At 50.6% G+C, this 21,780-nt stretch overlaps 9 protein-coding genes across 9 annotated transcripts; 4 read left to right on the forward strand and 5 right to left on the reverse strand.

Moving 5' to 3' along the window:
• Positions 1-846: 846 nt before the first annotated feature.
• On the forward strand, positions 847-1,740 carry L3040_009482 (uncharacterized protein; the record flags this gene model as incomplete). The annotated part of the gene is made up of 4 exons (XM_007293405.1): positions 847-937; positions 1,050-1,273; positions 1,330-1,531; positions 1,583-1,740. 4 exons carry the CDS (start codon positions 847-849, stop codon positions 1,738-1,740), a joined length of 675 nt encoding a protein of 224 aa, XP_007293467.1.
• A 1,114-nt stretch (positions 1,741-2,854) lies between these two features.
• L3040_009483 (uncharacterized protein) lies at positions 2,855-4,309 on the forward strand (the record flags this gene model as incomplete). Its single annotated transcript, XM_007293404.1, has 3 exons — positions 2,855-2,923; positions 2,984-3,116; positions 3,168-4,309. The coding sequence occupies 3 exons, from the start codon at positions 2,855-2,857 to the stop codon at positions 4,307-4,309; spliced, it is 1,344 nt and encodes a 447-aa protein (XP_007293466.1).
• Positions 4,310-4,731: 422 nt separating this feature from the next.
• L3040_009484 (uncharacterized protein) lies at positions 4,732-5,985 on the reverse strand (the record flags this gene model as incomplete). Its single annotated transcript, XM_007293403.1, has 1 exon — positions 4,732-5,985. One exon carries the CDS (start codon positions 5,983-5,985, stop codon positions 4,732-4,734), a length of 1,254 nt encoding a protein of 417 aa, XP_007293465.1.
• Positions 5,986-7,039: 1,054 nt separating this feature from the next.
• On the reverse strand, positions 7,040-7,303 carry L3040_009485 (uncharacterized protein; the record flags this gene model as incomplete). The annotated part of the gene is made up of 1 exon (XM_066155979.1): positions 7,040-7,303. The coding sequence occupies one exon, from the start codon at positions 7,301-7,303 to the stop codon at positions 7,040-7,042; it is 264 nt and encodes an 87-aa protein (XP_066010250.1).
• Positions 7,304-7,463: 160 nt separating this feature from the next.
• On the reverse strand, positions 7,464-7,889 carry L3040_009486 (uncharacterized protein; the record flags this gene model as incomplete). Its single annotated transcript, XM_007293402.2, has 1 exon — positions 7,464-7,889. The coding sequence occupies one exon, from the start codon at positions 7,887-7,889 to the stop codon at positions 7,464-7,466; it is 426 nt and encodes a 141-aa protein (XP_007293464.2).
• Positions 7,890-8,613: 724 nt separating this feature from the next.
• Positions 8,614-9,860, forward strand: L3040_009487 (uncharacterized protein; the record flags this gene model as incomplete). Its single annotated transcript, XM_007293401.1, has 2 exons — positions 8,614-8,880; positions 8,934-9,860. The coding sequence occupies 2 exons, from the start codon at positions 8,614-8,616 to the stop codon at positions 9,858-9,860; spliced, it is 1,194 nt and encodes a 397-aa protein (XP_007293463.1).
• A 718-nt stretch (positions 9,861-10,578) lies between these two features.
• L3040_009488 (uncharacterized protein) lies at positions 10,579-14,200 on the reverse strand (the record flags this gene model as incomplete). Its single annotated transcript, XM_066155981.1, has 10 exons — positions 10,579-10,799; positions 10,853-10,991; positions 11,070-11,469; positions 11,539-12,259; positions 12,312-12,472; positions 12,526-12,616; positions 12,717-12,984; positions 13,038-13,189; positions 13,239-13,397; positions 13,468-14,200. The coding sequence occupies 10 exons, from the start codon at positions 14,198-14,200 to the stop codon at positions 10,579-10,581; spliced, it is 3,045 nt and encodes a 1,014-aa protein (XP_066010251.1).
• Positions 14,201-16,468: 2,268 nt separating this feature from the next.
• Positions 16,469-17,901, forward strand: L3040_009489 (uncharacterized protein; the record flags this gene model as incomplete). Its single annotated transcript, XM_066155982.1, has 3 exons — positions 16,469-16,535; positions 16,582-16,764; positions 16,832-17,901. 3 exons carry the CDS (start codon positions 16,469-16,471, stop codon positions 17,899-17,901), a joined length of 1,320 nt encoding a protein of 439 aa, XP_066010252.1.
• Positions 17,902-19,883: 1,982 nt separating this feature from the next.
• L3040_009490 (uncharacterized protein) lies at positions 19,884-21,560 on the reverse strand (the record flags this gene model as incomplete). Its single annotated transcript, XM_007293398.1, has 1 exon — positions 19,884-21,560. The coding sequence occupies one exon, from the start codon at positions 21,558-21,560 to the stop codon at positions 19,884-19,886; it is 1,677 nt and encodes a 558-aa protein (XP_007293460.1).
• Positions 21,561-21,780: the final 220 nt, after the last annotated feature.

Genomic DNA, 21,780 nt, shown 5'->3' on the forward strand with positions numbered 1-21,780 from the left:
AAGCAGTAAGGTCATCGCAGCTTGTAAGCTAATGACCAAAGTTGACCTCGGAGGCAGAAAATGCGTCTCTACGAATGAACCCAAACTCACAACAAATCAAGCAATTGTCATCAGCAGAAGCGAATTTTTATGAGATACCTGCTTGATCAAGTCGGCTCGTTTGCGATCTCCTAGATGTCTGGTACCCATCTCATCCACCTCCAACATCAGACGTTTCGACAGGCTAATTTCAGCCAATCAGCATCATAATAAACCCACCTGGCTGAGGGCGTATTCAGGCTCAACTCGGGGATGGTCGTCAGCCAAACAATTTCTGAGATATGATGTGTGATGGGCGTTGACCAGGTCCATCAGTAGTGTCGATGCCGTGTGGTGTGCAGTGCCATACCAGCAGCGGGATCTGACGCGACGTTTTACCCCGGGCGATCAATCCAATTCCGTGGTCTCTCATTGCTCCGTCTCTTCCAAAAAATTCTATTTGTAACCTATAAAAACTGTAGCTAGACCCCTAGAGCCATGAGATCCTGCAATCCTAAACATCCTGCACAGCGTTGATGTTTGATTGATGCTTTGACGTGTTCTAAGCTTGGCGCTCTGATCAAGCAATTGGGGACATGGAGAAGAAAGGCTTCGTTGCTGTGGGAGGCTGGGCCTTGGTTGGGGTCATGAGGAGGATATAAGGAACAATCGAACGTCCTTCGAACAGTATCAGCGATCATCGTCTCTTCATCTTCATCCTTACTATATTCTCCAACTTTCGGCCGGTCCGATTTTCTTGTCCTTCATCATCATTCAATAAAAACATTTGTTTGACACATCCTCCTCCTCAACTTCACAGCCGCCAACATGCAGTTCACCAGCGTCCTCGTATCCCTTCTTCTCACTACTGCCGTTATTGGCATGGATGGTAACAAGACCATGAAGGTCAACGATAAGAGTAAGTGGACCAGTCAGCAGCTTGTTTCCTTTTGAAGGGCCTTCGGAGCGGTTGACTCCAAAAACCGATTCTGAGACATCCAAAGCGATCTTTGCTAAGTTATTTTTTTAAGGTTATTGCAAGGAGATGGCCAGCTTGACCAAGTTGGTGTCTCTTGCATCCAACGAGACCAGATTGGCTTCGAAGACCAAGAATAACTCCACGAAGATTGCTTCCATCAAAGGAAAGGCCTCAAAGGCTGCAATCCAGCTCTCAAAGATGAGCAGAAACGTCACATTGGTCTCTACTTGCGCAAAGATCTCCTCCGCTGCCGAGGACATCAAGGATGCCTGCAAGGTCTATTCAGCCCTGTATCCTTCCGTAGCGCCCCAGGACTAACACAGCGATCTTAGGCCATGGCCATCCTGTCCAAGCTGATCTCCCTTGCTAGTAATGAGACCAAGCTCGCTGTAAAGACCAAGAACAACGCCACCAAGATCGCTTCGATCAAGGAAAAAGTCGCCCAATCTCAGACTAAGCTCGATGCTCTGATGGGCAACACCACTCTCATGTCTGCTTGCGCATCGTTCACCTCTTCCAAGAAGTCCAGGTCTAGTATGATCCGCTCATAGGCCTCAAAATGCGACAGACTCTGACACATCCCAGATGGTACTCGAAAGGCTGCCGCCTCTGAAACAGCCACGGCTGCGGCTGCCTCTGCTTCGGCGAGCAAGACCACGAGTGCTGCCGGTTTGTTGAACGCCCAGACCGGCATAATTCTCTCGACGATGTTCCTCGTAGTTGCAGGTGTCATGGCTCTGTAAGGAATTTTAAGAAGCCGGTAGAGCCCGGGAAGAGCGACTGCGATGTTGAGCCAAAGAGCACTACACCTGCTTTCACGCCATTGTAGCCTACTGGGCCGTCTTAGATCAAGGCGCTCTGGCAAATGAAGTTGATGCTGCAGTTTTTCTTGCGAAGCCTTATGAGGTCATTTTGCAATTTGAAATGAAGTTGTGGTACCAATCTGTCCTGAGCATCGATCATTGAACGATGAGAAGGAAAGTCACCGAAGTCTCACAGCTTCGATAGATGAATCTGATGAAGAACGCTGGAAGAACGCAAAGTCTAAGACGTATGAGAGAATCGATAATATGCACGCGGGTCTGCGAGAGCGAATATAGGATAGGATGGAGAAATGCCGCCAAAGAATGCGGCGACGAAGTTTAAAAGTAATTGGAGGCTACCTATTCTGTCAGTAAATTGTTGCCGTCTTTAACCTTTAGTCGTCCATCGTGTCGTCCACATTCCTCATTTTACTGAAGAGCTAGCGACTCGGTTAGAAGACACCTAGCACCTGATCGTGTACGGAACAGTTAGCTATTGTGGCTAGCTGGCCAAGCTGCACCCCTCTTTCTTCTCTATAAACGCTCGATTTTCTTACCTTTTCTCCATGGCCATACAGAACCGAAACCGACGAATATGAACAATCTCAAAGCAACGATGGAGAGCGAATGGTTGGAACGTGACACAAATATCCCCGCCAGCTGAGACTATCTCCCAGTTATCAATAAACCAATCCCGCATTCTCCATCTCAGCCCTGCGTAGCACAGCATGCGCCTCCAACGAAACTCTCGTAATTCGGCCAGGCGACCCAAGTCAGCCGAGTGTTGTTATACTAGATATGCTTATTGGCGGGTATTTCAATACTATGCTTGAAAGCACCGAGAGAGTCACGATAACTCGAAGCGCTAATTCATGAAATCCTCAGACTTGGGTGATCATGAGGTCTCAAACCAAGCCTGATCACCAAGAAACATCCCGAGCGATGTGGTGATGCAGCGGTCCCAACCGCACCCGAGCATGAGTATTTTATCCGTTTCCTAATTATGTTTCTCACTTGATCAGATTTTCGGATCTCCTTCGTCTCCACTTTCAAGATGTATTTTGGTACTTTCATTGCCCTGGCTGTGCCCTGTGCACACGCCCTGCTACAGAAGGATAATGTCGTAAGTGCTCTTGAGTGTCTCAGCATAGCAGTTACACGGGCACTCACTGATTCATTTCAGGGTAAACTGCCAGCTTTGGGGTGGAACAGCTGGAATGCCTTTGGGTGCAATGTCGATGAAACGAAAATAATGACGGCTGCGAATCAGATCGTAGCTCTCGGTCTGAAAGATGCCGGCTATGAATATGTAAACAGTACATGATCCAAAACTCCATCCACGTATCTCCAGAGCTAATGTACTTCAGTCGATGACTGCTGGTCCACCAAATCCGGCCGGAACACAAGCGACCAACAAATCATCCCGGATCTTTCCAAGTTCCCTACTGGAATCATCGGAACCGCCCAGAAAATACACTCGCTCGGCCTCAAGATCGGCATCTACAGCAGCGCCGGCGTCAGTACGTGCGCTGGCTATCCAGCATCCCTTGGCCACGAAGCCATCGATGTCGCCACCTGGGCGGCATGGGAAATCGACTACCTGAAATACGACAACTGCGGCGTCCCTCCCCGCTGGAATGATCAATACAACGACTGCGTCCCGGAATTATCAGGAGGGCCCTACCCGAACGGGACGTGTCCGAATCTGCAAAACCCTGCGCCGAGGGGCTATGATTGGAGCCAGTCCAACTCGTTCCGCCGCTATGCGACGATGCGCGACGCGCTCCTTCTACAGAACCGGACGATTCTCTACAGCCTCTGCAACTGGGGTCTGGCAGGCGTTGACTCCTGGGGTAATGCTACTGGCAACTCCTGGAGGAGTTCGGGCGACATTGAACCATCGTGGTCGCGCATCATGGAGATCTTTAACTTCAACAGCTTTCAGCTGACCAGTGTTGGCTTCTGGGGCCATAATGATGCGGATATGTTGGAGGTTGGCAACGGGGGCTTGACTGATGCCGAGTGCAGGTCTCACTTTGCGTTCTGGGCGGCAATGAAGAGCCCGATTATCATTGGCACAGAGCTGGAAAGGTTGAAGAAGGGTGTAGTTGATGTGTTGAAGAACGGGTATCTCCTGGCTTTCAATCAGGATGACGTGTATGGCGGCCCAGCGACCCCTTACAAATGGGGGGTAAACCCCGATTGGACTTTCAACAAGACGAACCCGGCCGAGTATTGGAGTGGGAGGAGCTCAGGAGGGACGTTGGTGCTGGCGTTCAATAGTCTAGGGACGCAAGCTGCGAGAGAGATCTTGTGGGAGGAGGTTCCGGAATTGATCGGTGGCTACAGCTGGATGGTGACGGATATCTGGAGTGGGGTAAGCTTAGGATGCGTTGAAAAGGGGATCAGGAGGACATTGGACATTCATGACACGATGGGATTCATGATAGGGGAACGCTGTGGCAAAGGCCAGATTGTGAGCGCGGAAGGATTGCAGAGTGAGCTGTGAGGCTCATGGGATGATTGAATAAGTGTAATTGCATTTCCATCTCTTTGAACTCGCCTATCTCGCCTCAGTCAGTGGCGAGTATTTACTAAAGTAGGACTGGCCATCATCTTCTGTTAGGGTGCAAAACTTCGCCCTTGGTTTTCCTCGTCTCTCTCATTGACAGCCATCCCCCACTTCATGTTTGAATGCAAATCTGTCCGTAATCTGTCAGTATCATAGACACCTAGAGCACCCGTCATACAAGTCTTAAACGAATGCATTCTAAATACCTACAAAGACGCCTCCCAGTACAACCCAAGACCCACGTACCGTAACGATGAGAAAAGCATCTTACGCCTCCTCCTCCCAGCTTATTGCAAACGATTCTCGCATCTAGACCCTCGAGAGTACCTTCCCCATTCGTCAACCACTCAGTGCATCAATCAAGACCTAGCACCCCTCCCCACCGCATAGGTAAAGCTCCTCAAGGAATCATTCAAATCCAAAAACCTCTCCTCGCTCCTCTCATGCAGCCTCTCCAGCTTCCCAGTCAGATCGCGGTGTCGCTCGGCCCCCTTGACCCCCATGTCGTCCAGCCTCCCCTCGACACGATCAAAGCGAGACCCCACAAAGCCCTCGACACGGTCAAACTTGGTCCCGAGTCCCCGCTGTCCAAGTTCCAGGTCGTCCAGCTTGCTAGAGAGATGGCGAGCGGTGGTGTTGAGGGCGGACCCGGACTCGAATTGGCGATCATGACCGAGCTGCAGGCTGTGGGATGGCGGGTACGCGTTGGTGGTTGGCAGGAAGCCTTGCTGGCTGCCGATACCACTGCCGTCGTAGTATCCACGCGGTGTCTTCGAGGCGTTGATGGTTGAGACGAGAAGGGATCCGAAATCGTTGAGATCCAAACCGTTGGTTCCGCTTCTATACCCTCCTCCTCTCCTCTGACCGCCGCGTCCTCGTCCTCTTCCTCGGCTCCGGCTTCGGCTTCGGCTTCGGCTGCGGCTGCGGCTGACGCTCTGGATCCGGCTGCGGCTTCTCCTGGATCCCGTTCTAAGCCTCTCCTCAGCCTCAGCCCTCGCCACAGCCCTGATAGCATCCATCTCCTCCCTGCGTTCCCTCTTTTCCCGATCCCCTTCAATGACCTTCCTCAGCCCTCCGATCTCGCCTTTCAAGCCGCCAAGTCTATTATCCCACATCTCTCGCAACTTTCTTTCTCTCGCCTCCTCCCTCAACTTCTCAAGATCTTCGGCATCTTTCTTCTGCCTCTCACGCTCGCTAGTGCTCGTTGTACTCGGGCTCGAAAGTACTGGGTCCGGGGCCGGGGCCGCGGTCGGGGCAAGAGCAGGAGCAGGATCAGGTATATAGTGTCTCCTTAATTTCTCCTCAAGGTCGAGATGTGCCTCAAGTTGTGCACTCCAACGCTCGCGAGCGCACCGCTCGGCCTGCGCGTCTGCCTCTGCTTTGCGGTGCGCGAGGTCCTGAGCTACCAGGTCTGCTTGGTACCTCTCGTATGCTGCCAGGCTTGGATTGGTAGCTGGAGCCGGCAGTACTGGATTCGCAGTCACGTTTGGAATAGTGTTGGTGCGCGCGAGTTGATATGGCGGTAGGTTTTCGTATTGATATTGCCGTGAATTGGAGGTGACCCAGTCTTCCATTGACGCTTGCACCCATGGTGGCAGAGTAGTGCCGTGCATTGCTGTGAAAGTAGTCTCTGGCATAGAAAGAGATGACGGTGGAGTGCTGTGTTTAGATTTGGCGAGGTAGTGCGGGAGGGAAGATGTGCGAGGGGAGGCAGAGGATTGATGGGGGCAGATGATGCGTGTTGATGTTGTTCGCTTGGACTTTCTTGTTGACTTCGGGGCAGAGTAGCACATTGCGCAAACAAGACTGTCCCAAGATTGAAAGTTGGGCTGACTTGAAGAAGAGGAAGAAGAGGAAGAAGAGAATGGGCATGTTTAGTATGGCCGCTTCAATCGCATATAGAAGAGAGGAACATCCGATCCTCACCTCCCAAAAACATTAGCTTCTGAAAATACCTTCACCCCAGCTTGTTCCAACACGGGCCCTTGCATGATGCAAAAATCAATTATTTCAAAGACCTTCTAGCGTCACCGACTGAAAGCAGTTCTGAGTCAAGGACGATGTGACTTCTTCCTGTACACGGTTCATCTCCATACGAGGAAACAATACCTGCGTGGCGCAAAATGCACGATCCCGTAGGGTAGGAGATTCTGGGAATCCCCCGGTCTCAGAAGTCCCAATCATTCAAAGCTTCGCTTCCCCCTTCTTTGTCTTCTTCGAACTGTTTTGCCAAGCAAATCCCTTCAAAAATTTAGCCGAGCCTCTATCAAAACAACACAAAACAGCAAACGGGATGACTTACAAGTTTCTGCGTCTTCCTAGACTCAATAATTACATTCAACACAACCGGAACGCTGGCCATGAAACTCTACTCAGTAGCTCTTGCAAGATCCTCCGGCGTCCTTACCAGAAACCACTTACCCCCGCACATCTGGGCAATCTCCTGACACCCAACCTCCCGACCCAAGCTCCTTGGAGCTCCTGAGACCACCTGTAGCGCTGCCTTCAATGGTATTCTGCTGCATCCGTAATCATGTATCTGAATCCTAGCTATCATCCACCGTTGTTGACGACGAAAATTAGAAAGCCCATGCCGTACCGGGCCATGGTCTCAACTTCCGCCAGTGAGAAACCAAATGCGGAGTCACGTTCTAAGTATACGAATTCCTAGTGAGAGATATTGGGTCCAGAGACGGCTTCTGGGGAGGGAAGGTTGTAGGAGCATTGTGCTGCTGTGGCTTGGCTCAGTCCTACGCCCATCTTTGGGTAGGTGCCAGCATTGAGACAGAGACGGGGATGTGAGACGGAAAAGGCGCTGCGGGATATGTCCATCGTGTTGGCTTCTTCCGAGACGTAGACTATGTTGCCATCTTCAGGCGGCGAGATCTCATGAAGGGTCTCGATCACATTGAATACTCTTGCGTAGTTCATGGGAATGGAGTCTCTTTTTGCTGCTTTGACGGCAACTGCTTCATTCCTGGATTCGCTTGCTTTGATGGGTTTGGCATACTCAGAGGCATTAGCGGAAGAAGGTGCTCAAATTTGTATACTGCCGATCAGCAAGTGCTTGGCTGGGTTAGGAGGTCACGACTTAAATGTCACCAATAATGTCTAGTGCTGGATCACCATTGTTCTTCCCTAGCTCTTTAGCGGAGACATCCACTTGTATGATCTTGACTGCTGCATTCCATTTCGGCTCTTCGCCATGATGGAGGATCCAGTTTAGTCTCGCATCAAGAGCCCTCAGAGCCAAGACAATACCAGCGCCTTCCAAAGCTGCATGTCTTGCCGAAGCAGCATTCGATGACTGCGAATCTGGCAAGAATCCTTTACCTATTGGTGTTGGTGAGAATGGAATCTTGGTCTGATCAATTGGTTTCCGAATAGCAACCTCTGCTTGAGCATACGCAGCTCCTTTCCCAACGAAAATAAGCCGTGACTTGGCTGACTTGAGAAGCTGTACAGCGAGCTCTAATTCTCCGGGTCGGATCCGGCTCTCGTGATGTAGGGACGACATTTGTAGTCGATTCCTCCTTTTGGCCTTGTATTACATCCGCAGGTATATCCACGAAAGCTGGTCCTCCTCTGCCATGCCATTATGTCCTATATACATTCGTGAGAGACTGAGATATCGAATCAAGTGTAGTTCGAACTGATAATTTGGTATGAGGCGATAGAAGAGATATGGCATCCATCTCTTGAAAAGCTCCCCTGGTGACCAGATGGGTTTCACTTGAATCAGCCGACAGCAGCAACGGAAATGCAAGATGCGTTTCCAATTCCAGCCATTGTATGCAATATACCGAGCCTCCCACCACCAGGCAGCCCCCAGGTCTGCCCGTCAAGTATCCATAGAGTGTACCAGCATAGCCAGCAGCTTACTCGGTACGGAACGCTATGAAGCGAATTCCCAGCAATGGCCTCCTCCGCGATCTGGACGACGGGTATAGCGACAAGACCAAATATTACCCTGACGCCGAGAATATGCAGAGCTTATGCTACCAAAGCAACTCCTGAGAGGGGAGTCATTGTTGATATTGACCTTCGCGAGAAGGTTGCGGCCAAGCCGAGGATATGACCTCATTGCCACCATTTCGGATAAGGGGCGACGATTAAACAAGTCAACAGCATCCGATTGAACACATTCAACAGCCACCCCTCATCCAAGTGCTGGATAAGATATCTTTTCCAGCTCGACGACATAAACAAAGCAAGGACGACGAAGACACAGACAGGACAGGATGGCGGAATCTGCAGCTCCCAAGGCCACGTACACGGACGATCCTGCCCTCTACATCTACACCTCGCTGACCGCGGGCTCCTCGCACATCGTCACCGCTACCTCGCGAATGGAGACGATCCTCAAAGCGAACCGCATCCCGTTCAAAGCCATCGATCTCGCTACAGATGAGAAGGCACGGATGCTCTGGGGCCGGAGAGCAGGGAAGGATGCGTCTGGACGGCAGCGAAAGATACCAGGGCTGGTGCAGATGGGACTTGTCATAGGAGTGAGTTCTCCCCTCCGTGACATACACAGCTTGCCAGGCGCTGATGGATGCAGGATCTCGTAGAAGTTGAGGACTGGAACGAATATGGGGAGCTGAAGCAACATATCAAGATTGTGAATGCTCCTGGGTCTATAGCCCTGAAGCCTGCATTGAAGCAACCTGTTTCTGTGCCGGCGAAAACATCTACAACTGCACCAGCAGGGCAGGAGAACAAGAAGCCGGAGCCGTTAGCTGCAGAGAAGACGAAGGATGTCAAGGAGGCGGAGTTACCTACGAATGCTGGACCTAGTCCAATATCTTTGGCAATGAGACAAGTAGGCCAGGAAGCTGCTCAGAAGGCAAAGGATAACAAGAAAATCACAAAGCTAGTGGAGAAACCCAGTGAGCTTGGACAAGTGGAAGCTCCAAAAGAGGTGGAAGCTCCCACAGAGGCGGAAGCCCCCAAAGAGGCAGAAGCTCCCAAAGAGGCGGAAGCTCCCAAAGAGGCGGAAGCCCCCAAAGAGGTGGAAGCCCCCAAAGAGGCGGAAGCTCCCAACGAGGCGAAAGCTCCAAAAGAAGCAGAGATCTCGAAAGAAGCAGAGGTCCCAAAAGAAGCAGAGGTCTCGAAAGAAGCCCCTAAAAAGGCTGAAAAAGCCATACCAGCACCTATTTCTATTGCCGACCCCTCCCAACCAGAGAAGCGCTTGATCGAAAGCATAGCCTCCCTCCAATCACCTACATCAACCATCTTCAAAGTAGTCGGAGACAAGAAGCAATCGCCCCGCTACTCGATCGAGAAGGTAGATTCGGTCCAGTCCCCGACCTCTGCGGCGTGGCGACCTATAGACGTCAACCCGTCAATCCAGATGCAGATGGGGTCGCCTCTGTCAGAGGCTTCGCCGCTGGAGTTCAAGAAGATCGAGGAGTATGCGGTGAAGGATACGGGCGGGGTGTCTTCTGATGGCGAGAATGGGCAGCCCAAGAAGACAGGTCATTGCTAAAAAGGCCTCTGCTAGGTAGGTTGGTTGGCTATGCCGATAAAGAGCACGCACGAACGGGTTTCCTGGCCTATAATCGGTGGCTCGTATCCCTCTGCCGCGGTGCACAGCGGATACTCACTTACTCACGTTGGATGAAGAATGATGTGTGAGGTCTGGTTAGGAGTTGGTAGGAGGTAGTGTTCAATACCATGTTTTGCAGTCAATGAATGAACGTCGACTTTTTGTTTTGTCGTCCTTGCTTAATGAACGTCCCGAAGAGGTTTGCACGTCAAAATTTCCTGGGAAATATACTCGACAGCGAAAGAGTCCGGAACTGGATGTGTGGTTGAGAGTGTGCCCACTAGATTGTAGAATTTACTATGCGTATCGCACACATTTCGAGTCTCAGGATCCGGGAGACCTCAAGATTCGAAATTGGCAATCGAAGCATAAGACAAGGCGGGTGGATACTACGATCTTTCACTCAAGCTCATAGGGTCGTTGATGGATTTAGTTTCTCATCATGGCTCTGACAGTGTCAGCAGCTCTGATGCGATACCTGATCTGATGAGTAGCAAACCTACCCACCACCCCTCAAAAAGTAAGTAGATCCCAGCTTAGCGTCAAACAGAAAAGCACAGATGTATTGCCATCTATTCTATATGATTACCGGGGGTATAAACGAGAAACGATATTCTAAACCATACTCCAAAGCTGCAGCACAAATGCTCTTCCTTCCTCACTCACGAACTGACTGCGCAGACTCCTTCATCTTCATCCTCTCTTCAAAGCTCTTTATGATCTTATCCACCTCCTGCTGAGTTACTGGTTTGTTTTCAGCGAGCCAAATCCCGTAAGCCTGTTGTGCCTGAAGGATATCGCGCTGGACACCGGTTACTGATACAGGGACGAGGTTACGATATAGGCCTAGGGCTGGATAGGCGATGACCCCGACCAATCCTATTATTTTGTAAGAAAAAACTGTCTTGAAAGGAAGGAAGAGGGAGGCTTACCGTGTAGAGGCTGCGTCACATGATGCGCAGTGCCTTGCGCTATGCCTAACACCATACCTTTCACGCCTGATCTCTTGGCCCCTTTATAACTCTCATTTGCGAAGCCAGCAAATCCATCGTAGAAGCCATAGCCCAGACTCTGAAAAAACAAGATATCAGTTTCCACGCCATTTGAGTTGGAATCCAGCTAGAAGACGGGATCAGAACTAGTACATACCTTCATGCCCACTATAGCACCACTTTTCCACCCCGTGATCGCGCCATAGTCCCGCGACTTACACCCATAGACCTCCGGCACACTTTGCAGCCCATTTGCAGCCGCTACAGGAATGTCCACCATCGTTTTCGTCAGCGCCAACCCGACTTTGCCGAACCCGCGGCCGACGGCTTTACCAGCTGCACCAGCGGCGCTCTTGTGAGAGGTGTTGCTGTGCAAACTGTCCGTCTCGAGCTCCTTTCCATTGAGCCCAGTGACCTTGCGGTATTCTTTCATAGGCGTTAAGGCTGTGTCTTCTATGGCGAGGTAGATGTTCTTGATGCTGTCGACGCCAGTGGATGCTACAGCGCTTACAGGGTCGTAGCGGCGGTTCTCGATAAAAATGGGTTTGGAGTGGTGACTATGCAGGTGCGTGATTAGTAAGGAGGCATCTCCATAAGGGGAAAATCAAGCGAGAATGATGACATACAGCTTCAAAGACGCGGCGTCGATCTTCTTGTTGTCGACCAAGATGGCCGCCGCTCGATGTGAGAGCTTGAGAGTGCGCTTTCCTTTCTTCCAATCCCAATTCGCCGGGTGATCAGGAACCAGGTCGCAGGTTATGTTGTGGATGGGAAGGTTCCGATGGAAGGAGGTCACAGCTGCCTGGACGCCTTTCTCATACTTCATTTTCAATGCGATTTTCTCGGCGGCAAGGACGGTGGCCGGGTCAACGCAAATTTTGATTGCTTTGGAGAGGGACTCGACATTGAGAGATTTGTGCTCGATTGGGCGTGGCCCTGCTCCGGCGACTGCAACCATGTTTGCCCAGAATGGTTGATCGCCAAAGAATGGGACGATTGCCGTGGGCCGGCCATTGAGCAGCCCACATGCTGTTGTTCCGGCACCACCGTGGTGGATGACTGCTGAGACGTGCTTAAAGAGCCATTCATGGGGACAATCCCCGATAAAGAGGAAGTCTGGGTCAGGCGCTACATCCTTCCCAAGGTTGCTCCACCCCCGGGAGACAATTGCTCTTTGGCCGCAAGCTTTCACTGCTCCAATAATCGTTTGGGTCATCTTCTCGGCGTTCTCCATGACGATAGATCCGAATCCAATATAGATGGGAGGAGGGCCAGCTTTCAAGAACTCGTCGAGCTCTGGGAAAGGTGTGTAGTCCGGGGGTGTTCGAAAGAAGAACCCACAAACGTCTAGACACCATTAGCGAGCTGCTGAATGGAGAATACAGGAAGGGATACCTACCGATATGAGCCGGCCAATCAATTGGCTTGGGAATAAGGGCTGGTGACCAGCAGTACGTGAAGGGAACATTCAAATCTCCTAACAAGCCAGCCCCGGTCTTCGTAGAGAACGGCTCCAGATTCAGCGTTTTCCTGCGCCAATGATTTATGACATCTCCAAGCCTATGTATATCCCGATCAGCAGTTGTCTAGAATTACAAAGCAGTGGAGCCTACCCTTGCCAGGTCATCAAATCGACCAAGCTGTAACTGAGAAAGTTTGTTATTGTCGGATCAGTGTCCGTAACTGAGACATTGGCTAGTGGATCTACATAGCGGCAAGTCAGAAATTTCCAAAGAAAAAAAAAGTGTTTTGGGAGGAGGACGATACGTCGTCAAGAGCGTTGGACAACGAAAAGGGAACCCACGGGGAAACATTCGTGTGGCACTCCACGGCATGGTGAACATGAGATGAACCGGAATTCCCAAAGCTTGTGCGCAGTGAACGTGTGCAAAACTTGGAGGGTTTGCAATAATTGCCTCAGCTACGAATGGGATGTTGGTCGCTGGGTCTGGCTGCGTGCATGATTTCCAGCATCCTTCCAGCATCTCGTTCACCATCTTCCGTTTCTTGGAGATTTCGCCAGCTCTGATGGTAGAAAACTTGGGTATGATGCCGGGATTCTTGACCATGTACTTTGTGATCCGGAGTTAGCTTATACTGACGAGTTTCACGATTTAGTACTCACAGCCATCAGTTCTGTCGGGTCTCCGCCGATTGGAAAGAATTCGAGTCCAGAACTCTTGACAAATTCCTCAAATGTGTCGTGGGTTGCAAGACGGACCCGGTGACCAACAACCTGTAACTCTTGTCCCAAGGCAATGAAAGGTTGAACGTCACCTAGCAGCAGATGAGTATCTGGCAAACATCAACGGGTCAAGAGGCATACCTCGACTTCCGACGACCTGGATAACGATGTTGAGCAAGGGATATGAATTTTCTGCTTTTTGCCTTGTTTGTTCGGCCTCGGGTTCGAACTCTGGGAGTGGAGGTAAAGAGGTGAATCTTCTGCTCCGGCCTCTGAAGATCATGGAAATACGACCATTGTCTGTAAAATGAAGGTGTTAGGTCGTTGGACTGATGGGAACCTTGGGGTAGGGGTGGGGGGAGCGAAATACCTAAGATCGAAGTAGAAATGTGCCCATTTGTATCTTCAAAACTTTGTTCATACGGTGGAGGTGCACCCCAATCAATAGATTCGTTGATACTTGAGGGTGCTGGCGACAGGGGTCCCGACTCGTTCGAATCCGGTCGCTCATGACTCCCTTCAAGCATAGCTAGAGTATCTCTCTCCAGCCTTATAGGGGGATTCTGCGTATACGACCTTACCGGGAGCGGCTTTCTCTGAAGGTTTGGCTCATAGAAGGAACTGGATCGCGCTGGCTCAGATGCAGGCAGCCCAGGCCTCGCTGGGGTTATGTCGATGGGTGCAAAGAATTGCCCGGACCGCTTCTTTTCCTTCTTTTCATCCATCGATCCCAACATACCGCGAGTTTCTCTTTCCAGTTCAGACTTCTCAGGATCGCTTATGGCTCTAACCAACTGTTCAGAGTCGCGGGTGGACGCAGGCCAATTCTCAGGATCACTGATGGGCGAAGACGTCCTCTCGTGATCGAGGAGGGGTGCAGATAGCTGTCCTGGTCCGAAGGTTTCTCTACAAGATTGCATTGCTGCCTCGAGCTGTAAAACAGTATCTCGTTTGGGCCTTGGCTGGGGACCTTCAACGGGGGATTCTTGAAGCGTAGTGTCTTGGGGTAGTTCCGTTTGCATCGTTGGCGGCTGCTCAGTCATCTTGTTGGATCTTTCTGATTTGGGACTCTCAGCGATGGGTTCCCGCGACTGTTCGGCCATCTTGGATGCACTGGCAATAAATATACCTAAGAAACTCGAGACGCAACTATCAAACCAAACAATGATTAACGAGTGAAAGGACGGAAGCAGATCTCAACGCGAGGATTGTAGAGATAATTTCTCATGCATGAGGTAATTTCTCGTGAACAGGAGCCTTCCGTGGATACTTATCCTCAGACAAGGCTGAATCCGTTCATCCTCCTATGCCTGACCTGGCAATATTAAGATCCGGGAGTACCCTGATCATTTCCGTAAAAAAGCTTCCAAGTTCGATTCTACCAATCATGGTCGGGCGTTGATGGGTTTTACTACCTCGAAATGAATTAATAATCGGATTCGCATTCGCGCTTCGCAGATTAGACTTTGCCAATGCCGGTCGGTACCCGTATATCGTACAGACTCACAGTCGTACAGTAAGTACACACAGGCCCGATTGCTGCATTGAAAAACAAGCATAGAGGGGGAGTCTTGAGCATTGCTGCTTGACTCGATTCAGACAATAGGACGCCAACGACTCAAATGGTCGGGATAAATTGAAGATAAGTCGGCGGCGACCGTGAAAGTGGAAGTGGAAGTGGAAGTGGAAGTGGAAGACGGCAGAACAGGACGGTGGGGATGTTGATAGTAGTAGATTGTCAGACATTCAGAACTTGGCCGGGTGTTCGTGTAGAGTACTTGCTGAGATGGCAGTGGAGATGGCAAGATGGCATGATGGTCCCAGTGAAGGAGTACGAGGTGCGAGACGAGACGTGCATGGGAGCCTTGGCGAGGGGGCTAGAGTCTCGAGCCCGATCGATCAGCTGACTATCATCTATATAAACTCATGGTAGAGACCATGAGAAAAAGCTCTACCGGTATTTGTCTCCTCACTTCTCACTCGCATGATGCTGCATTACGACGCTGCTCTTCCAAGCGGAAAAGACGATCATGCAACTTCAACCATACCCGTCAGTTGGACATCGAGCTGACAGGATGGGACAAACTTCTCAGCGAGAGCAGCGAAGCCGGGAGGTACTGCAAACCATGTTGAAATCGGACGGAGAGTGGAGACGAAAGCAGTGACCAGTATTAACAGTAATTATTTGGATGGGTGTAAGACAACACCAGGTGGATCGATGGCAGAGACTGGAGATATAAAAGAAGTGGATGGATGAGATGGCTGTAAGAAAGATTCGTTGAGTCTCTGCCTACCTCACATACACGCATCTCTATCTCTTGAGGAACTTGTTGATCGTTCATCTGACCTGGCCACAATGGATTCTTGAGGCTTCCGTCCCGATTCATCATCTCATCGTCAAACGCTTAAGAACAGGTCCCATATAATGTGTCACTCGGCTCCATCGATGCATCGGCAAGCACTTCCGGTATCCAAATTGCCATCTGAGCTCGCTGGATTATGCAGTGCTACAAGGTCCAATGGCGGCTCATGCCTCGCTAAATACGACGCGACTGGAGCGGTCCAATTGGTTTTTCATGTTGAGCATAGTAGTCACTGAGCTCTCTGGCTCTGCTCAAAGCCTGATCAGGAAGGAGCTCTGTGATGCAAAGTGTCTGACGATAATTCGGTTTTCTTGACTATTGCGGTAAGATAAAAGAAAGGCTTTTAATGTTTACAAGCTTTTAGCAACAGAACATCTGCGCAAGAACGCCACAGTGAAGTCGGTCGCTCTGAAGGATCCGTGTGCCTGCAACGAAACCAGCACTTCTGGTTGCTTTGCACTCAAAAGTTGATGCAAAGCTAAGTACCTCATCCAGGAAACAACGCTTCCAAGTCTCGTTTCTCATAGACGCTATTCAACACAGAGTATGAAAATTGTAAAGGTGGTGTGTTGAATAGGTGAATGAGGCGACAACGAGGTCGAGTTATCGAATATTTAAAGGTTGGGATTCTGTCCGCCGGACTTCAGTAGGGCTCTAAACAGACGTATGAATCTACCTATGTCACGTGTGGCTAGCATATCTGTTGCCAAATATAGAGCCAAACTTACGGAGTACTATATTTGCGCTTTATGAGCCAAGCATTGAGAGCATTGCAATCTCATTCCCCAGTTTTGAAAGATCAACGCCTGGGAACATACGAAGTATACTCGGTAAGCATGCTGGCCGCACGAGTACCGGTAGTGCAGCCCTTGCCGACACTACACTTGCCGAGAGCCCCTGAATCGCAGCTGATCGGCGTTAAGATAATAGATGCCTAAGACCTGAATATGCTCTTGGGCAACAGGACTTCACCGTGGCACTTCACAGGCTTCGACCCCGCGATTTAAGATGCGTTTTAGGCAGTTGCCTCCTAAGGAGGCGTTGAGGAGGCTCTCTTCACATGGCCGACCTCTTAGTATGCCAATTAGTCCCTTCAAAGACCATCACTGACAGCTATCCAGTCTCTCAACCTCGGCTCCAGCCTCAACACTCAGTGCCTTGTACTCCAAGGGTGTTATATAGATCCCATCACCAAAAGAATGAAAATTTAAAAAATAAGTTCCCGGAAAATGGAGTCAATAGCATATCTCAGCCAAACCAAACCGCCTGGTCTGGTCCAGGGTCAGCAGCATTCGATTTCAGAAGTACACGCACCTCCCCTCCCCCACTTCCAACCTTCAACCAAGCACAGCTTCTAACAGCTACCCGCAGGCGATGTAGTCACAACTCCAACTCACTCTATGCTAGAAGCCATCCAAAACACAACGCTTCTCGATGATGTATTCGCGGAGGATGCTACGACTAACTCCCTTGAATCCCACATGGCAAAACTCACCCAGCACGAAGCCGCGCTCTTCGTCCTCTCAGGCACAATGGGCAACCAACTCGCACTACGAAGCCACCTATTGCAACCGCCACACTCCATACTCTGCGACTACCGCGCGCATATCCTCGAGTGGGAAGCCGGAGGAGCGGCGAGTCTCTCCCAAGCATTGGTGAAAGGTGTGGTTCCCCAAAACGGAGTATACTTGACACTAGAGGATATACAAAAGAACGTGGTGATCGGAGACGAGATCCACGGTTGTCCGACAAAAGTCATCAGCCTGGAGAATACATTAGGAGGGACGATCATGCCGCTGGAAGAAGTGAAGCGTATCAGCGCTTTTGCGCGTGAGCACGATATCAAGATGCATCTCGACGGGGCCAGGATCTGGGAGGCAGTCGTAGCCGGAGCGGGGAGCCTACCAGATTACACGACGCAGTTTGATAGTGCCAGCTTGTGCTTTTCAAAAGGCCTGGGTGCCCCAGTGGGCAGTATCTTAGTCGGGAAGCAGAAGTTTATAAAGCATGCGAGGTGGGTGCGGAAAAGTATAGGGGGTGGGCTGAGACAATCCGGCGTTGTGACTGCGGCGGCTAGGATTGCTGTTGATCAGACTTTTGGGAGGGGTCCTAATGGTGAAGGGGGCCTATTGAAGCAAAGCCATGTTACGGCGAAGAGGATTGCGGATTTATGGACAGAGATGGGCGGGAAGCTGGAGAAACCGACTGAGACCAATATGGTATGGTTTGATCTGGATGATGTTGGATTACCTGTAGATGAATTTGTGGAGATTGGGAAGGCACATGGGTTGAAGTTCTTAGGCCCGAGATTAGTGGTGCATTATCAGATCGGGGGTGAAGCTGTTAGCAGGCTGGAGATGGTACTGAAGGAGGTCATGGAGAGGAAGGGAACCAACGGAAAGGTGGAGAAGAAGGTTGGGGAGAAGGCCTACGGAACATGAACGAATATACGAAAAACGATATCCAAAAATTTGGCAAGAAGTCACTGGAGTAAGCGAAGGCAGGATAGGAGCTCGGTTTACCACCCCAATGTGGCGCTATTCCATTGAGCTGCAGCCAGCGGAAGCTCACAAACACGAAAGTTCAATCGAATCACGCTATAAGTATATGCTCTTGAAGCTACACTACACATTAGAACCATTCTGAGTAGCAACTAAGGCCCTCCGTTCAGGATAGAAGTAAGCGAATTTGCCTTGTAGAAACCCCAATCCTACCTACCTACTATCATCGAATCGGAAGGGTATACAGCCAGCCAACCATCTGACCAGCCAGCCAGCCCGCCAACCGTAACTCCAGATTCGACCAACTCACTACCAATCTCCCCCCATCCAAGTCCACAAAAGATCCCGAAAATCACACGAAGTAAAAAATTCTCAGATACCAGATCTCCGTCACTTCACTATCATCAGTTACGTAACCAGCAAATCGTCAGTCACTACCTACTGTAATCACCAATCACACATTAAGCGAGCCCCATCGCCCCGCCCCCACCTCCAGGAACCAACCCTTGGAACATAAATCCTGCTGTGCGTTGTGCAAGAAAGAAAACACATTCCCAAATAGCGGCTTTAGCTCACTTGGGAGAGCGCCAGACTGAAGCCTAACTTCAGACAAAGACATCTATCTGGAGGCACTGTGTTCGATCCACAGAAGCCGCAATCACACATCTGCGAGTCGAGGAGAAACCTTGATTGACATCGAACAGTTTTTTTTGGTTGATCTCATGGGCTGAGCGAGGGCTTTGGGGGCTTTTTTTCTTCGGGGCACGGCTTGAAAGAGGTGGATGGATAGAGGCTTCATTCAAGGCTTGATTACTAAGCAAGCCCGTCGCATTCGAGACCTTGTTGTCGTTGTTGTAGCATTGATTTACCTACGTCGGGCGGGTATCCAAACCGCAATGCTCGCACCCTAGGACCTCCCATAGAGCACGGCGACGTGCCAAGTAGAGGAATTATACATAAAGTACCGCTAACCAATCGAGAGTAAAAACCACGTTAGAGAGAAAAGGTCTCTTTTAAATAACCCCAGGTCTCCCAATCCCGCGGTATCGCAAACATCTTATAAACAACCCCTGAAAAGCATCCCATAGTGATGTTTACCGAGTTTTCTCTCGTCAGCTGTCTGTCGAATACCTACCGGTACGTGTAGCCTTGCGAGCGGCCTCGATCCGCACAAGTACAAACAAACAAACCAACATCGTTCTCTCTTGTCGTCGCAGAGCTACCGGTACAAAGAAAGGCTCGCTCGCGCTCGTAGCTCTTCTGGTCTAGAGCCGGTGTGTTTGTGTTTGCCGAGCGAGCGCTCTTGTCGAAAGGCGCAAGCAATACCTACCCGTGTATTCAGTCGCTTGAAGTACCGGTAGGTAAGCCCTCTCGCATCTCTCGCGTTCGTTTGCCTTGCATCGCAAATCCTATCGGTCTTTTCGGTCGGGATGCTCGTCAGGTATAGATTGTGATCGGCGTGGGAGTCGAGGGAGGGAGGGAGGGAGGCAAGGGAGGGAAGGGAGGGAAGGAGGGAGGTTTCGGAACCGCTGGTAAGGGAAAATCTCTTCGAGAGTCGCTGCATGTCGATGATTCCATTTCGGCGCTCTAGACTCTTTGCCGCAGGAGAGAGCTGCTGGTTCGTAAGAGGCACCTCGTACAGGTAAGGAATCGTGGCCTCCCTTATTGAGGACCGTGGAGGAGCGGTAAGTTTATATACATGTATGTGTATGAGTAAATACTCCACCTAGGTTACAATTTGGAAAAAGCTTTATTATTCAGAGCACTTTCTGCACGCTTGCTGCGTTGGACAGGCTGCTACTTGTAGATCTTTGTCGTACACAGACTTGGATGTTCCTACTTCCTTATTTATATCCTATATGGCTATTTTCCCTCAACAATGGTCCATTACCCTTTACATCTCCATATTCTATTGTACACATCTAGTGTGCAGATTCCTCCAAAGCCTCTTCCCCGTCATCCTCTTGAACGGCCTTGCGGTTCACCACCGTGCCAAACATCTCGGCCTCAAATTCTCGGGCTCGAGAAATATGTACACTCGCTATCGCCTTGCGGCGATCTTCCTTGTGCACAAAGTGCTTTGGCAAGCTTTCGAGCCTGATATCAGGAACACCAAAAGGCCCTTCGGATTTTGCTTTCTCCACCCTGGCTTTGTGAAGCTCCTGGAGCTCCCCGGCACTCTGAGGATTCTTGTACTTGATCTGTTTTTGCAAGACCCTGTATCTACTCTTGAACACATCTGTGTCCACATACGTGCCCTTCAGCCACCGATGCCCCTGCCCAGTGTCGAATTCCCTCCGACCGTGCAGCACTCGCCGGTTATTGAAGATCACGCATTCGCCTTCTTGTAGGCTGTACTCGTACATGTTCATGGGTGACTCGACCTCGCTCGCAAAATTGCGGAGTGCTGTCACCAAGTCGGGAAACCTATCTTGGTGTGCTTTATCCAAGGGGATGTTTGCTTGGAAAGGTGGCGAGTAGTTGATGAACATGGGACTGCGGTGGAGGGCCCCGTCCCTCTCGTAGAAAAATGGGCTCATCTCGAGTACGGGCCGCTCATGATAATAATGCTGGTCTCCGTTACGATAGTGATACGCCAGTCTGCGTTTTCTAAGAGTTTCCAAGTCATCATGCTCGAGTTGGCGAACAGCGTAGAATGAATCACTGAAAATGGATTGACCACCCTGGCAGGTATTCTCGAGGCAATGTAGGAGCTGGAGCCCAGGCGGATTTTGCATGTACAGGAGATCCATGTGAAGGCCTAGAAACTGGTGGGTATATGCGACATTCTTGGCTTTGGGGACGGATTTGACATCCCATGTTCGCCCGTAGAAGGTATCTCGAATTTTGCCAATGCGGCCAGCAATTGCTTCCACTGACTCCTCTGATTTTGGAACCCGACGAAGAAGCAAAATTCCATAGCATTGCAGCAAAGAGATTGCATTGAAAAGCATTCTATCGCTCTTCATATATTCTTCATAATCAATGTACTGGAGCTCTTCGCGGATCCGTTTCCTGTCCCATAACCGCAGTCCCGCGAGCTCCGATCGGTCGCGGTACCTGAGCCTCATTTTCTCCATTCGTCTCAGCAACTGAGCTGGATAAATTGAGACATGATCTGGGCCATAACCCGGGATATCGTTCTCCCATGTGACCTTCACGTCTCCATCGTCTTGTGGCTCAACGGACTTTGCTCTGATGGTCTCTGGGATGTGGGTGGTATTGAAATTTTTCTGTGTCGTTGAGGTGTCTATGCACTGGGGGCAAGGGCATGCGTCGCGAAGAAGTACTGGATGCCAGGCACCGGGACCGGTGTTTGGAATACTAACGTAATTTTCACCAGGTGCCTGGCTGGTCACGTATCTCTTGGTATTTCTGTGGCCAGACCAGTTTTGGCCCGTCGTTTGGTGTCGAGGTGATAATGCACCTTCCCGGGACCAACTCGGCAGTGCATCCTCCCGGCTGGATGGACGCGGTCGACCATCAACTGCACCGCGCCGTGGACAGGCCGAGAGGGTTCTGACCGTGTCACGGGTGCAGTGATACCGAGGTAGCCATGATCCGGACAGAGGCCTTGTGGCCATTCGGAAGCCTCCCATTTGGAGGGCGGAGGAGAGGGTCAGAGAGTCAACTCCTGTAGGGGGAGAGACGGAGAGAGGCAGAGAGGGAGAGAGGGAGGTAGGGAGGGAGGGAGGGAGGGAGGGAGAAGTCACTTTTGGGGAGTCATGCAGGGAGAGTTTCCAGATGCGTGGATATTGAATAGAGAGTAGAGTAGACGTAGCTGACGTCTTGAAGGCGCTGGATAGTTTTCGTAGCGTG

The sequence above is a fragment of the Drepanopeziza brunnea genome (genome assembly GCF_022702325.1).
Source record: "Drepanopeziza brunnea f. sp. 'multigermtubi' strain 214-2 chromosome Unknown ctg19, whole genome shotgun sequence".
Lineage (NCBI taxonomy): Eukaryota > Fungi > Ascomycota > Leotiomycetes > Helotiales > Drepanopezizaceae > Drepanopeziza > Drepanopeziza brunnea.